Raw genomic sequence first — 25,461 nt, forward strand, 5'->3', positions numbered from 1 at the left:
TGGTATAGTTCGCCGCCAATTGCCACATTCGACGCATCTGTATTTAAGTACATTGGTTTGGTAAAATGACCTCTTTCAAAAATGCCTTTTTTGAGTTATCAAATGCCTCCTGTTGTGTTTTGTCCCATGTCCATCTTTTTCCTTCTTTAGTCAAGTCGATCAGTGGTTTAATTAAGTCCGCAAAGTTCTTTATATATCTCCTATAAAAATTTATAAATCCTAAGTAGCTCTGGACTTCTTTCCTCTTCGTTGGTGCCTTGAACGTTTGTATTGTCCTAACCTTTTCTGGGTCCATCTTAATACCTTTGGTAGAAATCACGTGACCCAAGAAAATTATTTCTTCCCTGAAAATTTGGCATTTTTCCTTATTCACCGTGACGTTGTATTCTTGTAATCTTTGTAGTACACTTCTGATGTCTTCATAGTGTGCATCCTCGTTTTCTGATGTTATTAAAATGTCGTCTATGTATACTGTAACACATGTATTTAATAACGGACCCAATACCATGTCCATACTCTTCTGGAACTCGGATCCACTTATATTTAATCCAAACGGTAGCCTCTTATATGAGTAATTTCTACCATTTACCAAAAATGAACATGGATCCCTGTTCTGTTTGGCAATTGGTACTTGCCAATAACCAGATCGCAAATCTAGGGTACTAATACATTTTATATTTTCGAATTTTGAAAATATTGCATCGATGGTCATTGGTCGTTCTCTGTCAGGAATAATGATCTCGTTAATTTTCCTGGCATCTAAACACAACCGTACCTCACCATTTTTTTTAAATACCGGTACTATCGGTAATGAATATGGTGATCTTGATGGTTCAATGATATCCAATTCTATCATTCGTCTTATTTCTTTTTCTACTGCCTCTTTTTTTGCTGCCGGTATTGGGTATGGGTGTTGGTTTACTGGTATGTTACTTTTCAGGCGTATCTTACATTCATATCCCTTTATCTTTCCTGGGATGTCTCGGAATACCTCCGGGAACTCGTTGACTAATTTGTCTATTTTACTCGTAAGTTTACTAGCTGACCTCTCTACGCCCTCCTGCGTTGTGGTCATTGTAACTTGTCGTATTATTTTTGTTGTGACTACCTTAAATTCTATTGGCTGGGATAGTTTCTTTTCAATCAAAGGTATATAATGCTGTGTGTTGTTTATTGTTAGAGACATGTTCCGTTGGACAAAGTTTATGTTCGCGCCGTAGATTTCCAAAAAATCACTACCCAATATTCCACACTCATTTAGGCCTTTAATAACAATTACTGATGTGTGGATTATGTTATTTCGTATTTTGATTGGTAACAACAACTGTGTATCAACTTTTGTCGATTTATCTCCCACCGCATTATGTACTGCCAGTCCTTTCAGTGGTATTGTTGGTAACTCCGGGTCGTCCTTTAATAGACGCTCTTTGCATTCTTCTGATATTGCGCTTACTTCTGCTCCTGAGTCGATTAACATTTCATAGTTTGTCCCATTTATTGATACATATATATATGGGCATCCCTTGGTCGTATCTTTTATCCTGTTTGTGTCATAGTTTTCTTCATTAGTGAGCTCAGCTGCTGTTAAAATTGTTATATTTTTTAGACCTCGGGTTTGTGTGATTATAGCAGGTCGCTGGCCATAATCCCCGTCTTTCCGTTTTTTGACTCCTCGTCATATTCGTCCTCATCTTCACTGTCATGTTCGTCCTCTATAATCGTGTTGTCTACCGTAACTTGACTGATTGTTTTCTGTGTGTCGTGATAATGCCCTGACCCAGTATCCTGTGGCCGTTGTTGAGGATAGTTAAACTTATGACGTATATTGGGAGATAATTGGCTTACTTGCTGTGTAGTTGGTCTTTGGCCGTACCGACTAGAGAACTCCTGTGTTCGTTGCGTGGTTTGACCGTATCGGTTGTCAAAGGTATGTGGTTGTTTCGGGGTATGCGTTTGACCGTACCGACTATTAAATTTTTTTGGTTGGTCATGTTTTGTCACTATTTGTTCACTATGCGTATTATTAACTTGTTCATCGCCGTCTACTCTTTCCTTGTTATTGTTTTCCAACTCTCCTAACTTCTCCCATATGTTTAAAAATTTCTTTTCCTGTGTCGACTGTATATACGCCTGTACGGCTATAGGGAAGTGTTTAATTATTAGACTAATAGCCTGTTCCTCATCCATTTTTGGTGAATCCAAATATCTTAACTCGGCCATCCAGTGATGGAAGTGTTCTTGGAATCCATTTTTTATTGGGCGTTTTCCTGCCTCGGTACACCGTATAAATATATCCCACTGCTTGTCGTCGGAAAAGAAGTGCTTTAGGAACAGCGTTTTAAATGATTCTGCCGTGGGTGTCGTATCTTTAATCATCCCAAACCACTTGGCAGCTTTACCTTTTAGGCAATTTTCTATTACTATAATCTTATCTGTTGGTGTGATATTTTTATGTGTGAAGTATGAGTTTAGGTCTTTAAGAAAGCTTTTCGGGTGTTCATCTTTTTGTTCCCCGCTAAACGTTGGCATCGTCATCTCAATAGTACTAGGTCTTACTGTTGGCTCTTCTGGTTTTGTGTTTCTTATGTTTTGAATCTCCCTTTCTCGCCTAGCTATCTCGATAGCAATTTTAGTGTCTGTGTCGTTTATTAATTGTCTTAAAGACATAACTTCTTTATTTGTGTCTTCCAAAGTTGTTTTCAAACCATTAATTGCTTCTTCGTATTTATTATTCTGCTGTTCTATTACTGTTTGCATTTGCTCGATTATTTCTTCTAATCGAAGAACCGTGTTTTCTAATCGACCGACCTTGTTGTTGGTGGTTTCCTGTACTGGACTCGCCTGAGCAGTCCTTTTGCTTCTCGTCATTGTAAATGTTGTGTTCGTGGTTCGAGCCACTAGTTGGGCGCCAGTTGAAACGGTACGTCTGGATAGACGGCCCGCGTCGTAAATGAATAATACGGTTTTTTGGTAATCAAATATATCTATTGTTCATTAAATGCTTATTTGATATTTAATACAATATTGGGGCAGTAAAGCGTCGATGTGTGCCGACCAGACTTGAATAAGTGAGCCGGCACAATCGGGGGCGCTTGGGTATTGGTGGGCACTCGCCGGACCCTATCTATACAACGGGATAATATTTTGAATATACAAATCAAAGTGTAGGCTGGGAAGCCGGCCGTCGTCGGTACAAACTTATGTCAAGCGGTATCCCGACGACGAACCTGGCCCGGGTCGGACAACTTAGTCAAGTGCCGAAGTCAGGTCGGTGGTGGCCCTAAAAAGGGCCATTTTGTGGTATATCGCCGGAAGTCGAGTTGTCCGTTGATCCCGGGTGCTGGGATGGTCCGACGACGGGCAGTGATTGGTCGGTGTCGTCGTTGATATGGATTTCACGCTGTTGAACGGCACCCACGTAGAATATTGGTACAATAGTCGATTGACAGGCTTGCACGATCTCACGTTGTTGAACTAAGCCCGCAGCCGGATAGCGGAGTCTCGTCGTTGGTTGATTGTTAAATGACGTTTGCAGCCGCGTATCGGCGTGGTCATCAATCGTCAGCGGTCGAATAATGAATTGAAATAATGTTTTGAAAGTGTCGGTATTTAATGGGTGTGCGGACTGGCCCTGTTGCATGGTCAGCTGGTTGTCGCAGTCCTCTGGCCGATCGTCCGTTGGTCCTTGACTTGCCGTATGGCTAGTCGAGATACCCCTAGCCGATGGTCCGAAAATCTGACTGACGTCCGTGCTTAACAGCGTTGATCGAACGTGTGGTTGTTGTCCAGTACCGTCCCCTAATCCTGTGATTGGGGGCTGCACTGGTTCAAACCTCACGTTCTCGGGAACTAGTCCGCTTTCCCTAAGGTGCTCCTCTAGCCTGACATACACATCCGACTTCGACCCGGACACACTGAGTCCGCGGGCCGAGCACTCGCTACGCAGCTCCGCCGACGATAACTGTTGTAACGTTTTACCAGTCATTATGTACGATTAAATTACAAATGTGGTCGTTAAGCTGTTGGTCGGTGAGGTAGCTTGTGCTTGGTGTGTGTACGTAGGTTAGAGATTTTTTTTTTTTTTTTGACGTAAATTCGTGCGCTGCCTACGGATGTTTACGTGTTCTATTTGGCGATTTCGTTAATAGGTCAGCTGTTGACGGTACCGCCGTTGCGTTCCCAGAATAGCCGAACTGGGTCGACGTACTCGACTTCAATAACTAAAGTAAATATAGTGCTGAAAGATCAAAACGATTGTCTAACTAATCTGCGCGGTGAACCGATAACAATTCGTTTACAAATTACGCGTGGATATGGCGCTCAAATTTAATATAAAAAGAGCTTCAATCAAAAAACCTAACAGTATACCGCATGTCGTTAAAAAGTCAACATCTAAACCGAAAAATATCAAGCTCACGAAAAATAATTTAAATTTTCTCCGTTCTTTACAATGATGGATGACTCATATTTAGACGTGACAGCCGACTATGTCGACGATTGTAAAATAACTCAAAAAAGTTACCATTCTTTCACACCGTATTCAAGCACCCCTCTATCATACAATGAGGAAATTAGAATTAATGTTCAAAACATGGATTCTTACACTTTACCGTGTGACAGTTATATTTTCATTGAGGTGAAAATAAATAAACCTGCCGATGCAGTTGGAGAAGTTCGATTTTCGAATAACGAACTGGCATTTTTATTCTCCGAGATGCGATATGAAATAAACGGAATAGAAATACAGAAATTGAAATCACCGGGAGTTGCGTCTTGTTTGAAAGCATACTGCTCGTACACTCCATACGACTTGAATACATTAGATAACGTGGCTTGGGACTCGGCGATGGATAGTGAAGATAATAAAAATTTTATGACCAATAATATATTTTCCGGATGTATTCCATTAAAACATGTATTCGGATTTTGTGAAGATTATAAAAAAATATTACTCAATTGCAATCAGCAACTGATTTTGAATCGCGCATCTACCGACCTTGATGCGATACATGTTGTGGGCGAAGGCGCAACCGCTGCCGTCGATAAAAAAAAAAAAATTACAATTGAACTGACAAAGGTGGCTTGGAAAATGCCAATTTTCAGAGTGAGCGATAAAGAAAAATTAAAGTTATTGAAAGTATTAGATTCTCGTAAAACACTATTGTGTGCGTTCAGAATCTGGGATCTATGCGAGTATCCCGTGCTCCCTAGAAACACTTCTCATTCGTGGACTGTTAAGTCTAGCAGCTGGCTCGAAAAACCAAGATTTGTGTTGTTTGGACTACAAACAGATCGGAAAAAAAATATCGAAAACGATGCTGGTCGGTTTGATCTTTGTCAACTGAAAAATCTTAAGGTACACTTAAACTCTAAAGTGTATCCATATGAAGACTTTCGAGCTGATTTTAAAAATAATACCACCAGCATACTCTACAAAGCTTATACAGACTTTCAAAAATCGTATTACGAAAGAGATTATTGTGAACCGTTGTTATCAAAACATATTTTTCAAAACTATGTGCCAATCGTCGTTGTCGATTTGTCGTATCAGAATGATAACGTTAAATCATCGACCGTGGACCTACGAATAGACTTTGAAACGGACACAGTTATTCCAGAAAAGACATCGGCTTATTGTTTAATACTACATGATCAGATTATAACTTACAATCCGTTTAGTGGAGATGTTAGAAAATTGTAAACCTTGTAAATAACTCTTATAATTATTTTTATATACCTTTTAAATATCTTATAATTATTTTTATATACCTTTTAAATATCTTATAATTATTTTTATACCTTGTAAATAATATCTTGTAAATCTAATAAATAAAAAAAACTTGGCTTAAGTATCACGCTTGTTTTTATTTTCACATAAATTTAGTACAAATATTAAAATAGTTTGCGTTTTACGCTCCGCATAGATGGTTTTTTTTTTGCCAACTTTTGACCCGTGAATCCTAGAAGAGCTGGAGGGGATGATGGTGAGAGGTAGAAAGACGTTGGACCGTCATTCTCATCAACTGCAGGACTTGGTGGTGAAGATTCAATATATTAAAGCGCTGTATACCACGGAGGGGGCTGTGCAAAATTGTCTGAATCAAACGATGCGGGAAGAGTGTCTATGATCGTCATCGGTAGACTGCCAGGATCATCAATAGGCTAAAAAAATAATTATTTGTTAATATATATTCATCTTAAAAATTAAATGTGAAATTTACCAATGGTTTTGTTTTCCGAGCTGGTGCCCATGTCGCCTGTGTTAACCCTACACTGAATACAAGGGCATATATGCATTATAACATTAGATGGTTATGTATCTAAGGTATGTTCGACTATAGCTAATGAAAACCTGGTTCATTCTGTATTTATGGTTATTAAATCTATCTTTACTATTTTCTCTGAACTTATAGTCGTTGTACCTATCGGGATAAGGAATTTTTTCCCTATAATTGTTCCTGCCTTTGTAATCTGATTTGTGTGGATATGGACTTTTGTCTCTGTTGCGTGATCTATCTTCAAAATTTACTGTATTGTCGTATTTTTTTAAATTGTTCATTTCGGTACATAGTTGATCAATTTTGTTTTTGTAATAACTGTCTATTCCTTCTAATTTTGTATTTAAACGTTTAATTTATTGGTTGCTGTCTTTTGTTTCGGTATTTAATTGCATTACTTGTTTGTTCAAAATTTCTGTGTATTCGCTAAGTCCTGAGCTTCTTGAATTAATTCTAAATTGCATAAGTTCATATTTTTTTAAATTTTCTTTTTAACTTTTTTAAGTTACTGTTGTCGTGAAGTGAAATTGCGTGTAATATAGGTTCTTTTATACCTTTTAGTACGTAAACACAAATATCTTCCTCTTTCATATTTTAGAACGCCTTCCGATACATAACTACCGCATTAATTGATTTGAGAGCGATGGGGCATGAGGTGATAAAAACTGAACAAATTGATTTATATTTTAAAAAAAACGGAATTTTTAATATCAATGTCATTAATCACATAGAAAATAATAATGCCCAAATTCAAAATTGAATAAACCCCAACAATAAAATTCAAGCAATAGATACATTACATCAACAAATTTTTAACATCATTCAGGAAAACAATCTTTTTAATACTTACGTCGCTAATAAAAATACAATAATAAAAAAAATAATATCTGAAAACAAAAATTTAAAAAAACAAAAATCACAAAATATTAATAACTATAAAAAAAAAATTAGTGATGTTATACAAAGCAAACAGTTGGAGAATTTAATTGAATTTGAAATTAAGTAAGTTTCTTACACATTGATATTACATATTTACATATTTTAAACATATATTATTTACAGGAAGCAAATAATAAGGATGGTATTTCCAATAATCTTATCTTGGAGATGGAATGGTCGATTGAAAGTAATGATCTGCTGCAACATTTTAAATATTTCAATATTATACCAGATATGTTATACAATAAATTTAAACAATTGAGTGACGATTATTTGTTTATTAAAAATAAACATAAGTTTATACATGATATTTTAAAATACACAAATTTTTTTGAATGTGTGTCATATAATAAAGGGTAAGACTATTTGTATATTATACACTATAAACATTTTTAAACAAATACATTTACATTTATATACAATTACTTACAGTAAACAAAATCCTCAGTTTGCAAAAATTATGCATGACACAATTTCTGATATATTGATATGGGCAAAATGTAATATTGTATATAAACATATAGAAATATGTTTTAATGAAAAGGATGTATTGTCAAAAGGAGGCTATTATATATATAGATATGAATATTTCCAAAGCTTCAGATTAATAGTTTCTAAATTGGAGAGTTTGGAAGAAAATAAATATTTCGACTTTGATATGATTGTGTAAGTTACTGAAAAAAAAATAATTTAAATTTAAATCACAAATAGTTTTTACATATATACATATATTTACAGAAAGGGTGTACCACAGATGAAAACAGTATATACAGATATTGATAAATATTTAAAGAAATTTATTATTGAAGAACACGAAAAATTAACAAATATTGATATTATGATTCTCGCTACGTTTCGATGGTTACATAAAAATAATTTTGATAGCGACTTAACCGTAAGTTATTAACATATTATATTATATTAAATATTTGAAAAAGTATTATATATGTTACCGGTAAAGTGTTGAATCCGGTATTATATAGAAATCCTAGGTATTCTATGGAATGCCAAAAATGAGCAGTAAAAGTATAAAATACATACAATAAATAGGTATTCTATAGATTACCTAACCTAAAGCAGGAAAAGTATACAATCAATATAAAACTTCACCTAACCTTTGAAATCAATGATTAATGCTTATCTTGACGACTATCTTATCGCATATATAGGTACAACACGACGTGTGCGATGCATTATCGTCATTATTAAGTAATGCTATTATTATGTTGTTCGTGTATACGGGGAAATTCAAAATACGTCTTTAAAATATAATTTTTTCTCACTCTTAGAGTGTTTGTCGTGTTGTCGTGTAGAGAAACCTATATTATAAAAATGTCTGAACGTTTCTATACCGAATTAAGTAAATGTCGGAAAAATTCAAAAAATACAGTTTATTTATCGAATGAAAAATATCAACAAATATTAGACGAGTTACTGCTGCTTAAAGATGGTAAAAAGAAAAAGAAAACATCACGTGATTACTGGATGCTTCAAAGGTATTTAATTTATTTTATACTTTTTTTCTATATTTTTAAAATATTAATATTAATTAGGTACAAAATATAAAAAGTAAATAATTTACTCGTTGTAAAAATTGACTTGTTGAAATAAACGGGTATTCAATTTGTTGAAATAATATAACATAATTTTATTTAAGGGGTAATTGTAATATTATGAGTTGATAAATATAATTATGATGGTACAAAACAAGGTTAGGTACCAAGTAACCAGAGTTGGGCAAAATTTTATCTAGATAACTATTCGAATAAATATGTATTCGAATAAAAAATTATTAACATTTACAATCATCATCATGTAATTTAAAATACAATGCCAACTATTTGCCTGTTTATTACCAACCCTTTGGTTACCCAAACAAAATTAACGAAAATTACTCGAATGATAACGTTTGGAAGTTATCCGAATAATTTTTATTCGAATAATAACGTTTGAAAATTATTCGAATACATTTTTATTCAAATAATCACGAAAAAATCATTCGAATAATAATTTATTCGAATAAAATATAATCTAAATAATCATCTAAATAAAATTTCATTCGAATGATGCCCAACTCTGCAAGTAACTATATACAATTATATCACACACAAAATAGAACTATATAACTGTAGGTATTTAGAACAACTTTTTTTCAATTGTCGTTCCTTAATTATATGTTGTGCCCACGCATTTTAATTAACAATAAAAACAATTTCAATTTCAATTCCGGAAAGATATTTTCTAATGTATTATTTTCAGTTAAAATATTTTTCTAATAATATTATATGTAATTTTGGGTTTTTTCTAGATACGACATTCTGGTTGTACAACAAATAAAAAAATTAATTTTTCCTGTAAATGCTGATGGCAAAATATTATTTTATGTTAACGAAGAGGAACTTTATGAAATTCTAAAAACTACACATGAATCAATTGGTCATGGTGGTCGTGACAGGATGATTTCTGAACTTTCAAGAAAATATAAAAATATTACTCGGTGTGATGTAGAGGGTTTTTTACAGTTATGTGAACCATGTCAACAGAAACAAAAAGGCGTTAAAAAAGGAGTAGTGGTTAAGCCTATTATTTCACCAGAATTCAATTCTCGATGTCAGGTTGACCTCATTGATTTTCAGTCACACCCAGATGGAAAATATAAATTTATATTAGTATACCAAGACCACCTTACCAAATTTATAATTCTTAAGCCACTTGAATATAAACGAGCAGAGGAAGTAGCATTCAACCTCATAGATATTTTTACGCTAATAGGAGCTCCATCAATCCTACAATCTGATAACGGACGTGAATTCTCAAATAACATAGTATCTAACTTAAAAGACATGTGGCCTGAACTTAAAATTGTTCACGGTAAGCCAAGGCACAGCCAAAGTCAGGGGAGTGTTGAAAGAGCGAATCAAGACGTCGAGAATATGCTTACAACATGGATGCAAACAGAAAAAAATTCTCATTGGAGTCAAGGATTAAGATTCATTCAATTAATGAAAAATAGGGCATTACATTCTGGGATTAAGATGTCACCATATGAGGCACTATTTGGTTGTAAGGTCAAGGTTGGGCTTAGTACATCAAATTTACCGAAAGAAGTAGTCGACAATTTAGAAAATGAAGAACAATTACTAGAAATATTTTAAAAAAATGAACTTCAATATGATGATCCAATACTTCCCGATAATAGCAATCATTATGAAAATATCCAAGAAAATTCAATTCAAGATACAATTCCTACAATTCAATCAAATAACGCGAATGCCATGGAGAATCGAAGAAAGGCTAAAGAAAATCTTGAAAATCAGGCAGTTAAAATGAAAACATGGTCAGATAAAAAATTTAAACCGGCTGAAGTAGGTGCTACAGTTAGAGTTCCAGTTCCCGATGTGGACAAAGGTCGCGGAGATGCTCGAAATATTTTAGCTGTTGTTATAGAGGTAAACATAAAATAATACATATTATAATATAGTAATTCAACCGTTTATATTTTATTATTTTAAGATCATAAAAATATTTTTGCAGGTAACAGTTGATGGGTATTATAGATTAGGGACTAAGGAAGGGCTTTTAAAATCTTTATATTCAAGGTCTCAATTTTCAATATGCCAAAAAAATTTAATAACAATTGACCAAGTTCCAAGAGAAAATACATTTGCTTTACGCACAATTGCAACTCAAAAATCTACAGGAACTGGACAAGGTTTTATAAAATGCACATGCAAGACAAAGTGTCAATCCAAAAAATGTTTGTGCGTAAAGAATAATATTTTATGCAGTTCGAAATGCCATTCATCATCTGTATGCTGTAATAAATGAATAATAACTAGGGCTAGGGACTTCATTCCCTAAAAAACCTTAAAATATGTATGCATTTATGCCTTTAAAAATTACCAAATATGCTATTAAAATATGCACTAAAAAAAAACAAATAACAGTATTTAATAAAAACCTTTTTATTTTAATATGTAGACATAATTAATTAAATTTTAATTTAGAGTAAAAAGACTTGTCATAATAAATAATTTATTTTCTTCTATCACCCGAGTTCTAGTCTAAAATAAAAAAAAAAACATTTTTAAATTGAATATATTTGTAAATTGTTTTAATTAATATTGTATTTATTACCTTGAGCATTACATTGAACTATGAGATATTTTTTCAAGTTGGAAAATTCGAATGACCTCCTGTTATCAGCCAAAATATTTTTATACTTTGAAAAAGAACGTTCCACGTCAACAGAACTGATTGGTGCAAACTTAAAAAACGGAATATCACCACTACTAATATCTGTTGTCAATCCGTCCATAGATTCATTTTGTCCATTTATAATGTCTGATATTTTTTGTAGTTGCACAAATCCAACATTTTTTTCCATAACTTTTTGGAATTTTTCATCAATTGCCTTAGCTTGAGCGCATCCACCAACTTTTGCTGAATGTATAGATTCTTTTGTAGTTTTAATAATTTTAATGGATTCAGTAAGTGACATGCCTTTGGTTTCAAGTCGAGTGATAGATGTAGAAATAAATCCATAATTTGACATGATAAAAGCTAAATTTGCTTCCAAATTATTTGATTTTAAAATTTTCTTACATTTTTTGATGGATTCTGCATCGTTTTCATCAAGCATATCAATAACTTGTTTAATTATTTCAAAATGTTTACAATAATATAAAGCAGCATCAATCCATGTACCCCACCTGGTTAAAATTGGTTGCGGAGGAAATGGAATATCAGATGCAACAGATTTTAATGTTTGAATACGTGACGGTGCCTTAAGAAAAGTTTTTTTCACATTAGATACGAGTTGGTTGACGTTTTTATACTGGTTTCTTATTTCTTCAGCAACACGATGAAGCCCGTGTGCCAAGCAGGTTACATGAATTATTTTAGTGTACAAATTTTGAAACGCTTTGCCGGCCTTAATCATGTAAGGCGCGGCATCGGTTACAAATAAAAGCACTTCATTGTATTTCACACCTTGTGGCCAGAGCAAGTTCAATGATTGGTCAAAAAGCTTAAAAATGGTCGAATGGTTTGATTTTTCTAACTTTTCCGAATTCAACAAAAAAATACTACCCGGATCGTCTACTGAAAGAGTTCCAATTATAACGTTGGCAATAAAGCGTCCTTCTGCGTCAGTGGTTTCGTCTATCGAGACCCAAATTTTTTTTCCGTCAACACATTTTTTAATTTTTTCAATTGTTTCTAAAAATAAATCGTCGACATAACCTTTACGGAGAGTGGCTTCTTTCGGTATTTCTTTTTTAGTGTATAGCTCCAAAAATTCTCGAAAATTTTTATTTTCCAGTTTATACAATGGTATATTGGCTGATAACATCGCTTTACATAAGTCTCTATTAAAATCGTTTTTCTTGGAGAAAGACGTGGATACAAGTTGCTGAGTTTTAGTTGGTTTCAATTGTAGTCGATTTAAACCCTGGATGTGTTTTGCTGTTTTAATATGCTGAATAACAGTAAATCTTTTCTCAGCACTAACTTTAATGTCACATATTTTACAAAATAAAACAGAGTTATCTGCCAAAAATATTGTTTCACCGAATTCTTTTACAAAATTGTTTAGCCGATCATAAACTTTAGACTTTGGTCTAGGCATTTAATTATTTTATTGAAAATTCACGCAATAGTACGATACTTTTCAAAAAGAAAATATCACGTCACAAAAACACGATACGAAGAACGCACAACAACTGTCAACTAATCAAAAATAAAAATATCACGGAACGTCCTGTCTACGGGATTATAAATATATGTCATAATTTCATAGAATGTTATTTTGGTAATATTATCGGCTGACGGCTATCGCCTATCGGAATCACGTGTGAAGTATACCATTTAGTAGCCATAGTCCATAAATAACAATGGGAGCGTTCGGCGAGAAAAACAACAATACTAATAAAACCATAAAATTAATATTTCTGGTCTAGGAAATCGATCTAAATTTAAAATTGTTTTTATAAAATATTTATTTAATTATAAAACTACCATGTTCATATTAAAAATGCTCAAATATGCAATTATAATTAAAAAATGGTCAAATATGCAAAATATGCAACTATAAATTTTAAATATGAACTCGTATTACCATAAAACAAATTTCTATATTACTTAGCTATATTTTGAATGATTATTGAAAAACATGCAAACTCCTAGAAGTCCCTAGCCCTAATAATAACCAATAAATAATAATAAACATATTTTGATTTAATACATTACCTAACATAGTTATTTTGGCATTCTATAAAATTCCTGGTAAATCTATAGATTTCCTAGGCATAATATAAATTAACATTCAAATTTAATACATTGCCAAATAGTTCAAGGAATTTATTATATAGAATGCCTATATTCAACACTTTGACGGTAACATATACAGTTATAATAATTATAATTTAAAAAAATTGCAGATGAAATGCCTTATAAAAAACGTTATTATCTTTTCAAAAATAATAAAATTATATTTTACTGAATCTTTTTCACCTTCCATAATTAAAAAATCTATATAATATACATTAAACACTAAAAAATTTTTAAATCGCTACAGGACTTCTCTAAAATCACCTTATTTCTATTCTTTAAACCAAAAATAATTTTCCTTCATTAAAAATTTAAACAATTCTAAATTATTCTATAACATCTTAAATATACACCCTTCTATCTTCCAAAACTACTCCTAGTATAATGTAAAACCACATGATTTCGATATTTCAATTTAAAAAAAAAAAGTTAATTTCCTTCAACAAAATTTTATTTCTCTACTTCACAATCACCTCAAAACCAATCTTCACTCTTTTCATTCCGATTTCCGCCTTCATCTAAATTCCTATAATTCTAATATTAAAAAAATTAAAAATTACATAAAAAACAATAGTTTAAAGCCTATTCATAATAATATGATAATATCATCAGTGGTCGAGACTCCAAACTCAACAAGAAGTACTAAATCTTCATTTTATCCAAGGTTTGTTATTTTTTTTAAATTGAATCGACGTCTCACCAGGATGTTTTTTTTTTCTAACGTTCTTAAGTTAATTAAAATAAAAAAAAAAATCATTGAATAAGTTTGAAAAATTCATTAATTTGCGGGTGAGACGTCCTCAACTACCTAAATATTTGTTATAATTTTTATTTTTTTTTTACAGGAGTAATGAATTTATACAAATGAGAATATTAATTGTAATAATATATTAAAATAAAATAGCAGTAAAATATTGATTTGTGTTTTATGTCTAGAAACATACACCTTATCTCAGGATTACTGAAGTAATCCTTAGGAAAAGTACAGGGAAACACAAACACAATATGTAGTAATGCAATGTTTTAAATGAATTTGTATGCATGCCTGGATGTGTTACAATTGGATTATCTTCTAAATTTAAATATGTTGTTTTAACATGGTTGGCTAAGTCACATTCTTTTAATCTTGCAGAACACATTGCACAATTAATTAGTTTTATGTTTGTATCGCATTTTTTTAAAACTTGTTTAAAAATAAACAAAAATAAATTAAATTAAATATATTCAGTTAAGTATATATGCAAGAACTTATATGCATACCTGTATCCGTTACATTATTGTCTTCTCCTGATTTACTATCCATCGTGTTACGTTTTTTTAAAACTAAAATTACAAAAATAAATTAAATTAAATATATTCAGTTAAATATATGCAAGAATTATGAATTAATTACATGAAACACAAACAAATGCAAGCAATTTTGTATTCATACCTGTATTTGTTTCGTCTGACATTGAATAATCTGAAGAAGAAGAAACAGGCATTGATTCACTATTCACATCATTGATGGTGGCTGTATTAGGTTCATTAACAACTAAAATAAATAAAAAATAATTAAATTAATTATATACAGTTAAATATCAGTAATATTTTTCATAGATGAAAATCAGAAATGAAAGTGAATTTGTATGCATACCTTCAGGGATATTCACCTCGTCCAACACTTTGTTTTGACTATTCACATCATTGATGGTGGCTGTATTAGGTTCATTAACAACTAAAATAAATAAAAAATAATTAAATTAATTATAATATACAGTTAAATATCAGTAATATTTTTCATAAATGAAAATCAGAAATGAAAGTGAATTTGTATGCATACCTTCAGGGATATTCACCTCGTCCAACACTTTGTTTTGACAGCAATCACACTCACAGTCTATGTTGTTAACCCCAAAAAAATTGTTTCCATAGTCAGCAGTGATTTCTTCACCTATTTGTATTGGTTCAATGGCTTGGGCACATACAATCGCCTCTCCATTTGCAACCCATTTTTTGTTCGCCGAACAACTATGATTAATGTAAGCAGCGGGACCCAAGAAAATCAATTCCTTCTTAGATTTAGCACTTATGATTAAAGAAAAATCATTAACACCCGTCTGTAAAACAAACAAATATAAATTAAATACAAATATAATTTGTTATAAATAATTTTAATTAGCCAAAACATACTTGTATGTCTTGTGGTCGTATAGGTGCCGTCTGTCCACATAGGGTTTTTATTATTTTGCCATTAGTGATGTATTGTGTCGCTTCTACTTTCACATCATTATTTTTATTTTTGAATTTTTCATTTTTTACATATTTATACAAATTGTCTTTCAATGACAAATTGTATAATTCCATCTGTTTAGCCATTATCGTCTTCTCTCGCCTAGTTTTGAACTCAAATTGCACGATGGCGGTTTTATGTGTTGTGAACCCTATATTATACAATTTATTAAAAACATCAATAAAACTATTAAAGTAATAAAATATTATATTATTCCTTAGTACACAAAATAATTTTTTGGGATATTTATCTTTTAAATGTCATTTTGAAAGACGTTTTTTTAATTGATTGCCCAGTACTTTTAGAGAGTAATATCATTATTATTATAATTACCTACTTAAATTATCATATTCAAAATGTTAAAAATGCAACTTTATAATTAATATCAATATATGTAGATAGCCATGGCTAGGAATATCTTATATTATAATAAAAAAAAAAAAAAAAAAGAGCGTATTAATTACAATGTAAATATAAAAAATTACCAAGGTATTTGTCGATTGTCGTCGCTATATCGTCGGCCGCGGACAATATAGTTGACTTCTGCCTTGTTGCAGTCATGTCGCAAAAGTAAAAATTACAAGTGATATAAGTGCTGGCTGCTCGCCCAAGGAAGGTTGAAAAGCAAATGAAAATCTCGCGGCTGGCACACAGCATGGTAAAACGACAACGGCCAAGGCGGCGGCGGCTGCGACGTAGTGGTGGAGAACTATCGATAGTGCTATCGATAGTTATCGATAGTCACTACTATCGTACAACATCGATAGTTTGAAGGCCCCCATCGATAGTTTTCGATAGTCGTTATCACTATTGTGGCTTTGGTTACTGCGTTACCAAGATTTCCCCCCTATCACCAACGATGATAGGCCACAACAGGGAAAAAGGTTACCTTGAAAAAACTTAGAGACGAGAAATAAATGCTACTAAAAATATTTATTACACAAAAAGAATAATTACACGTGTTTTGGTTTAAAAGCGGGAGAAACGACTGGTGGCGGTCGGCGAACGAACGTTGATGAGGCGGGCCACGACTAACGCGGTGATCGCCACGATAAGCGTGGTGGGGGTCGCCACACTACCTCCCCCTTGGTAGAGAGAAACGAACTCGTTTCTGCTGTCGCTGACGTTGATTGGAGACGGGGTTGGAAGTGTCGATCTGCTCGACTGGAGCCGAAACGTACGAATGGTCGGCGACTGGATCTTCGCGAAGGAGAAGTGCCGGCTTCAGACGATCAATCGAGATCCAGCTTGTGCGATTGTGGAGTTGTAGCTTAAAGTTTTTGTCGTTGCGCTCTATGACGGCGAAAGGCCCGTCGTAACGCGGCTGTAGAGGCTTTCGCGTGGCGTCGACGCGGAGGAAAACGTGCGACGTGGTTGACATATTTTCGGGCACGAAAATCGTACGATTGGAGTGATCCGTGCCGGAAGTAGGACGGAGTAACGACATTGAATCCTTGAGCGTGCGTACCAGGTCTGGGACTCGAGGCTCGGGCTGGACGGCATGGAAAAATTCACCGGGTAAGCGCAAGGTCGTACCGTAAACCATTTCTGCCGGCGAAAAACCCAGGTCCGGCTTGACAATGCTGCGGAGTGCCAATAACACGGTCGGTAATGTCCTGGTCCACTGTGAGTTGTTTTGAGCGGTCAGAGCCGCTTTAAGTGGTCGATGGAGACGTTCGACTAACCCGTTGGCTTGAGGGTGATAAGACGAGGTACGAATATGTCGAAAACCGTATGTTTGACTGAGTGCGGAAAATAGTTCGGACTCAAATTGTTTGCCTTGGTCCGTCGTGACTATGTCCGGAACTCCGAAACGCGCGATCCATTGAGCAACTAATTTGTCGGCGACGGTGTGTGACGTCATGTTGGCGAGTGGATACGCCTCGGGCCAACGCGTAAATCTGTCGACGACTGTAAAAAGGTATTCGCAACCTTCGGACATGGGTAACGGCCCGACCAGGTCAACGTGGATATGCCCGAAACGTCGGTCGGGTGGCGCGAAAGGTGACAATGGCGAAATTACGTGCCGGTTTACTTTGACGCGCTGACAAGCAACGCAGTGACTTGTCCACTTCCGAATTTGTCGATCCATTTCAGGCCAACAATGCCTTTCTTTGACGAGAGCGAGCGTGGCTCTGGTGCCGGGATGCGCCTGTCCGTGTAAAATGTCAAAAACGCGTCGACGAAGCGTTGCAGGAACGTAAGTGCGCGACCTACCGGGTATTGACGTGTCGAGAAATACGGGACCCGAAGCTGTGTCGTGCGCTACGAGTTTTAGCGAAGTGTCGAACGTGCCGTCGAGAATTAGTTGAAGCTGCGGATCTTCGGCTTGGTCCTTTGACAATGTATTGCAATCCGGGAGCTGCGCGTGCAGCGTGATGGTTTCGAGTCGGGAGAGAGCGTCCGGGACGACGTTCTTGTCCCCGTGGATATGTTCAATTTGTTGGACGAATTGTGCGATGAAGCTGATGTGTCGTAATTGTCTGTCGCTGTATTTGTCTGTTTTTACGGAAAACATGTGCGTTAGTGGCTTGTGGTCGGTCAGAAGTACAACGTGTCGGCCCTCGATGAGGTGAAGAAAATGACGTGTAGCTAAATAGGCGGCGAGCAATTCTCGGTCGAAGGTGCTGTAACGAGCTTGAGCGGACGTGAGCTTCCTAGAGAAAAAGCCGAGTGGTTTCCAGGTGTCATCGATGAACTGCTCGAGGACTGCGCCTATGGCTGTATTCGATGCGTCTGTACACAATCGGAGATCAGCGTCTATACTCGGGTGACAAAGGAATAACGTGTCCGCGAGAGCGTTGCGGGACTTGTCAAAAGCGAGTCGCGTTTCTGGTGACCAACACAATTTGCCGTCCTTCTGCTTGACCAACGAAGCGAGCTCGAATAACGGAGACTGCAGTTGTGCCGCGTTTGGTATAAACCTGTGGTAGTAATTGACAGAACCAAGGAAACGTTGCAGTGCTTTTTTAGAAACCGGAAGTGGCCAGTTTCGTATCTGATATACTCGCTCGGGTGGCGGGCTACAACCATCGCCGTTGACGACATGTCCGAGAAAAACTAGTTGTGGTACACCTAGTACGAATTTGCTGACGTTAATTGCGACGCCGAACTTTTGAAAACGCTCAAGTACAGATCGTAAGTGCGTTTCGTGTTCGGACTCGGACTGTGACGCGATCAAAACGTCGTCTATGTATGCGAACACGAAATCTAAACCGCGGAGAATGTCATTAACGAAACGCTGAAAAGTTTGGGCGGCGTTCTTCAACCCGAAACACATTACCGGAAATTCATACAGCCCGAAAGGTGTTGTTACAGCGGTTTTAGCGATGTCGTCGCGTGCGACGGGGATCTGATGATACGCGCGCACCAGATCGAGTTTCGAAAAAATAGTTTTACCGTGAAGATTGCTGGTGAAATCGTGAATGTGTGGTAAAGGGTACCGGTCCACCTTGGTGATTGCATTCAGCCTTCGGTAGTCACCACAAGGGCGAAACGATCCATCTTTCTTGCCGACAAGTAGCAAAGGGCTGGCCCACGCGCTGTCCGATGGACGGCAAATACCTGCGCGGAGCATAAAATCGAACTCCTTCCGAGCTGCACTGAGACGGTCAGGTGCGAGACGACGTGGTCGCGAAAACAACGGCGGTCCGGTGGTCGAAAGAACGTGTTCGACGTTGTGTGCGAAAACGGCTGGTATGGGGGATTCCCGCGTGACCTTAGGAAAATCTGCGATCAAGTTGGTCCATAAACGTGGCTGAGAGACCACGCAAATGGTCGGTGGAACTGTAGTCGCGGTAGCGATTTTGGATGCCAAACCCGAGTTCGAATCGACCAACCTGTTACGCCGAACGTCGACTACCAAACCGTAATAATGTAAGAAATCTGCCCCGATAATTCCTCGGGTAACATCTGCGATTTCAAAAGTCCACGTAAAGGGCCGGGTGAGCCCTAAATCGAGATAGAGCGTTTTTTGTCCGTAGGTTTGAATACGGGTGCCGTTAGCAGCGGTGAGCGTGATGTCGGACGTAGGGTGTTGACCGGCGGACGGCGGGAGGACAGAGATGTCGGCTCCCGAATCGATAAGAAAACGTCGACCGGAACGCACATCGGAAACGAAAACACGGTGGTTGCGTAGTGCGGCAGTGCGTAGTTCACCTCCGCCGCCCCTATTAGTTTTCCGGATACTTAAAAGTGCAAGGCGCTATGCATTTATGAGCGGACGCACCGAAACGATCGTGATAAAAACACATGCCGTTGTTTTTGTTATTGTTCGATCGTGATTTGGAGCGCGATCTCGAGCGGCTGTGATTAGACTTGTTGGCCTGCAGTGTGGCCAAACTAGCGACTTGTGCCGTGAGTGCTGCTATCGCGTTCTCGATTGAGCGGAATCGGTCGGTTGACGGTTCGGACGTGTTCACCGCGTGAACATCGTAAGTGGACGTCGCCTCCATGACCCGATCAGCGCGTGCTGCGAGTTCCTCCCAAGACCCATCTTGTCCAGAGATGATTGCGGCGGTTGTTGATGGCAATTTCTGTAGCCAAAATTGCTTGAGGGCGTCCTCGCCGATACTGTCTGGAAGTATGTAGCGCATGTCGCGCAACAATTGTGTTGGCCGTCTATCGCCTAAACCGCCTGGCTGGACGATGCTGCGAAAACGCGTAGTTTGGGGTACCGCGAATGCGGAGATGAGGCGCTGTTTTAGGCTCTCGTAACAAACTCCGGGCCCGATGAGGTCGCAAACTGTCTTGATGCCTTCCTCGTCTAACGCGGCGATAACGAAATTCGCTTTCGAGGTGTCGGAACGTAAACGGTGGTTCGCGAAAACGGCTTCGGCGTGGAAAAACCATTCACGTGGGGAGTGCTGCCAAAAATTAGGTAGACGCACTTGTGCGAAACTCGCGACGGACACGCTATCGGGCGGCGGGTTCGCGTTCTCGTTAGTCGGCGGTTGATTCTCACTCTCGAGTGTGAGAAGGTCACGTGTAGGATTGCCGAAATACATCGTGTGTTTATAAAAATGTAAAAAGTCGGATAGAAAACACGAGGTTACCAATTTGTGGCTTTGGTTACTGCGTTACCAAGATTTCCCCCCTATCACCAACGATGATAGGCCACAACAGGGAAAAAGGTTACCTTGAAAAAACTTAGAGACGAGAAATAAATGCTACTAAAAATATTTATTACACAAAAAGAATAATTACACGTGTTTTGGTTTAAAAGCGGGAGAAACGACTGGTGGCGGTCGGCGAACGAACGTTGATGAGGCGGGCCACGACTAACGCGGTGATCGCCACGATAAGCGTGGTGGGGGTCGCCACACTATCAATAATTTACAATTTCAATTTATATTGTGATTATAATAGTATTTATTAGTTTTATCTTGTTAAGTTTTTAATTTTGTTAATAAGTATTCGTTCCTCTTTCTAACTTAAAATGGGTAAAAGAAAAATTTCTAATGTTTGGACTTTTTTTACCAGAAGTACAGATAGAACACTTGCAAAATGTTGCAAATGTAAAAAAGAGTACAGAAACAGTGGCAATACCAGTAATCTCAAAGACCATCTTAAGAGAATGCACCCAGAAATACAATCTACTATAGTTGAGTCAGATGATGAAGATACTCAAAGTAGTCATTCAATATCCACATATTTTAAAAAACAAAATGTTTATGACCGTGACAGCAACCGTAAAAAGGAAATTTATCTATTTTAATGGTTTGTAAAGACTTCCAACCTTTTTCTATTGTTGAAGACACAGGATTCCAAAATCTAGTTAAAATACTTGATCCAAGGTATGTATTACCAAGTAGGCCAACGTTAAGAGACTCTCTATTAAAGCAAAATTATGAAATATGTAAAGAAAAATTATTTGCTCTACTTCAAAATGTTTGTCATGTTAGTTTGACATGCGGTTTATGGTCTTCCAGAGCAAATGAAAGTTTTTTAACAGTTACTTGTCATTTTATTGATAAAGACTATAAAATGCATTGTACAGTTTTGTCCACTAACAAAATGGACATTAATTATACTAGTGAGAATATTGCAACAGAAATAAACCTAATAATAAAAGATTGGGATATTGTTAGTAAAGTTGTTACAATAGTAACAGACAACGCATCTTCAATGATTAAAGCTTGTCAAATACTAAAAATACGCCACCTTCCTTGTTTTGCTCACACACTGAATTTGGTCGTCCAAGATTCATTAAAACTTAAAGAAGTTGATTGTGTTTTAAAAAAATGTAAAAGTTTGGTGACTTATTTTAAAAGCAGTAACATAGCAACACATAAGCTAATAACTGAGCAAGAAAATCAAAACAAAAAGCCTCTAAAAGTTATTCAGGAAGTTCCTACAAGGTGGAACAGCATGTATCATATGATAAAAAGAATACTAGAACTGAAGAATGATATAACAATTGTATTATTAAGAATGCCTAATGCACCTACAGTTTTAAATTTAGAAGACAGTTTGGTTCTACAAGATTTAATTGAAATATTGAGTTGTTTTGATGATGCAACCAAAAAAGTATCAGGTAATTTTTAATATAGAGTATAATGTTTAAAATATTTTTATTTTATATGATAATTTTCTGTTTAGGTAATTATGTTACCATTTCATTGATTATACCTTTAGTATATGGTATTTATAATCATCTTATTAATCTACAACCAAGTACTTCAGAAGGAAAGAGTATACTACAAAAGACAGTTGAAAGTGTTACAACAAGATTATTTAATTATGAGGAACGTACTTTACCTCGTTTAGCTACAATATTAGATCCAAGATTGAAAAAAGAGGCTTTTAGATCTTCTGATAATGCTAAATGTGCAGTTTCTTTACTTCAGAGCGAAATGTCTATGCAAGAATCATTATTACCCCAAAATCCAGAGGAAAGTCATGATACTACAGAATCGGCATCTAACTCTGATAAATCATTATTTGATTTTCTAGAGACAAGAATAGCTGAAAAAAGTAAAAACAGGACAGTGACTGCCAATTCAATCATTTATTTAAAAGAATACATGGAACGTCCTAATACAAATAATGGTATGGATTCTTTAATATTCTGGAATGTAAGTACCTTTAGTACCTACCTAAAAATTAAAATCTAAATAGTTACAAACTCATTTTAAATCAATAAAATTATAATTTTTATATTTCAGATTAATAATGATAGTCTTGGGACTATTCCTACTTGTGCTAAAAAAATCTTATGTGTTCCTGCCACTTCAGTCCCATCTGAAAGAATATATATGACTTCATATGACTTAGTTTATACCACCAATTAGTTTTATTTCCCCTGGTATTTTACCGTAGTAATCCTGCACGAAGTTACCGTTTTCTATTTACCATTTTATTTCACATTATAAGTGCCGGGCGAACATAATTTGCACTACTCCGGTAGAAACGAATCGGTTTATAAGTCATTAAAAATCTAAATATTGTACTACGACTTAGCCAAGCACATCCCTGGCTTCGTTAGGATGTCCCCTTTTTGGGAAATGCATTTTGGATACTTACAATTTGCATAAAGTGGTGGTGAGGTCGAGTTGTCCAGAAAACGGTATATCGGTGCAGGATTACGTGGTAAAATGTACTTAGGATCGCCAAAAACTGTGTTAAATATTAATTTTCCCCAAAAATGTAATCACAAAGTATTGGTGAGTAATTATTTTATTATATTATAAAATATCAAATTTTTTTATTATATTATATTTTAAATTAAATTTTTAAATTAAAATTTAAATATTTATTTAACAATATATTTATACATATTAGATTCATCAAAGGAGACAAATAATCATATTCATGAACAATTAGAAAGTATTGGTGAGTAATTATTTTATAATATTAAAAAATATCAAATCTGACTATGGACAAAACAAAAAATAATGTATTTGATTATCTGAAATTTTCAGATTTTATTGGTAATTACTTTATTTTTATTTTAATAATTATGAACAGTTACTTATTCTATTAAAAATTAAATATTTATTTAAAACAATATATTTATATAGATCCACCACAGGAGCCTATTGATTATTTATATAAACACCTACCAGTAAAAAAATATTCATTTTCGGATTTTATTGGTGAGTAATTATCTTATAATATTATAAAATATCAAATTAATTTATTATATTATATATTAGAGCAACCCAAAGAGGCTATTACACATTGTCAAATTAGGAAAAAAAAAGTTTAAGAAAATGTAAGCATAAATCTAGTTTAATTTTTTTTTTTCCAAATTAAATTTTTTTTTCTTCTATCTTACAAGGAAAAAACTAGTTGTGTTGCTGGTGCTATTGTTTTTGCAAAATCCTGAAGATTTACAGAACATTTTAAATAGTTTTGGTCGGATTAGGATTTGGGGAATCCTTGTGAAGTGCAATCAAATGTTTCTGATGGAACATTCTCTAATTTTAATTTATCCGAATATGTTGGTAGTATAGTACAGTTTTTGTGCAATAATTCCTCAATCAATGACATCAACAAATTGGCAAAGATGTACGTGGATAGTCAACCAAAATTAGTAAAAAAAAATAAAAATATAAAAAAATTGGCATATCAAGAAGCCAAGAACAAGATGAATGATTTCTTGTTAAAACAGATTTGTGAGTATTAAGCATTTATTATTTAACAATATTTAATAATAATATGACAAAAATTCAAATATTTACAGATGTAGCCTTAAAAAGTACTTCAATAATTTTAAAAATATTATTATGTTATATGTCGATTGTTGCAAGTTGCAACACATTATAGATGACTGCCTCTGGTGGCCGCAACTAGTGAAGGACATGGAGGCCGCCAGCTCACGAAAAGTTACCTCGACGGTCGCCAATCAGAAATGACAATTGGCGACCAAGTCATACGGAAAACCCTCACCAAGGGGTGCCCGCTGGGCAGCGAATACGGCCCTGACCTCTGGAAATTCGCTGTAAATCCACTCCTGTCAGAGGTGCTGCCCATAGGTACGGAGCTTGTCGCGTACGCAGATGATCTGGCGCTGCTGATTCGGGCAAAAACAGAGCCGAGCTGACCACGAGGGCAAACGCGCTTCTCGAGAGAGCGTCGCTATGGGCGAATCAGCGCAAACTTACCTTCTCAGTGACCAAGTCGCAAACGTTGTGGTTGAAAGGATCACTTTCCAAAACACCGGTCCTCCTTCTCGGCGCCGACAGAATAAAGCCAACCATGTCGGCGAAATACCTCGGTGTGACGTTTGACAAAGGCGCAAAGTTCAGCGACCACCTGGCGGAAAAATCGAAAAGTACAAAAGCCCTGTTCGGCCGCCTGCAAGGAGTTGCTAAGACCGTCTGGGGACTGAAATCTGGAGCATCGCTCCAGATCTACAAAACAGTATTCATACCACGGATGAGTTACGCGGCCTCGGTGTGGGCCATGGACTGCATGTCCCTGGCGCACCATCGAGGAAGAGACTACCGCCGCGGGCGATAACATGTGCATATAATACGTCGTCGACGGTGGCGCTGCAGGTACTAGCGGGGGTACCCCCCCTGGACCTGAAACTAAAGGAAATGGCTAAGATCAAGAAGGAGAGGACACCCTGGTAAGAAGCGGCGCATTGACGGCTGTAGAGGCTGGCTACAACCTGTCATATTATACGAGTGAAAC

General features: G+C 35.8%; 4 protein-coding genes across 4 annotated transcripts; all 4 read left to right on the forward strand.

The window, feature by feature from the left end:
- Window positions 1-4,450: 4,450 nt before the first annotated feature.
- LOC132932943 (uncharacterized) lies at window positions 4,451-5,701 on the forward strand. Its single transcript, XM_060999285.1, has one exon. It carries the CDS (start codon window positions 4,451-4,453, stop codon window positions 5,699-5,701), a length of 1,251 nt encoding a protein of 416 aa, XP_060855268.1.
- Window positions 5,702-10,060: 4,359 nt separating this feature from the next.
- LOC132932944 (KRAB-A domain-containing protein 2-like) lies at window positions 10,061-10,372 on the forward strand. The gene has a single exon (XM_060999287.1). The coding sequence runs from the start codon at window positions 10,061-10,063 to the stop codon at window positions 10,370-10,372; it is 312 nt and encodes a 103-aa protein (XP_060855270.1).
- A 120-nt stretch (window positions 10,373-10,492) lies between these two features.
- LOC132932945 (uncharacterized) lies at window positions 10,493-11,045 on the forward strand. The gene is made up of 2 exons (XM_060999288.1): window positions 10,493-10,666; window positions 10,752-11,045. The coding sequence occupies exons 1-2, from the start codon at window positions 10,493-10,495 to the stop codon at window positions 11,043-11,045; spliced, it is 468 nt and encodes a 155-aa protein (XP_060855271.1).
- Window positions 11,046-21,256: 10,211 nt separating this feature from the next.
- On the forward strand, window positions 21,257-23,111 carry LOC132932946 (E3 SUMO-protein ligase ZBED1-like). The gene is made up of 4 exons (XM_060999289.1): window positions 21,257-21,449; window positions 21,548-22,354; window positions 22,420-22,895; window positions 22,986-23,111. The coding sequence occupies exons 1-4, from the start codon at window positions 21,257-21,259 to the stop codon at window positions 23,109-23,111; spliced, it is 1,602 nt and encodes a 533-aa protein (XP_060855272.1).
- Window positions 23,112-25,461: the final 2,350 nt, after the last annotated feature.

The sequence above is a fragment of the Metopolophium dirhodum genome, chromosome 1, assembly GCF_019925205.1.
Source record: "Metopolophium dirhodum isolate CAU chromosome 1, ASM1992520v1, whole genome shotgun sequence".
Classification (NCBI taxonomy): Eukaryota; Metazoa; Arthropoda; class Insecta; order Hemiptera; family Aphididae; genus Metopolophium; species Metopolophium dirhodum.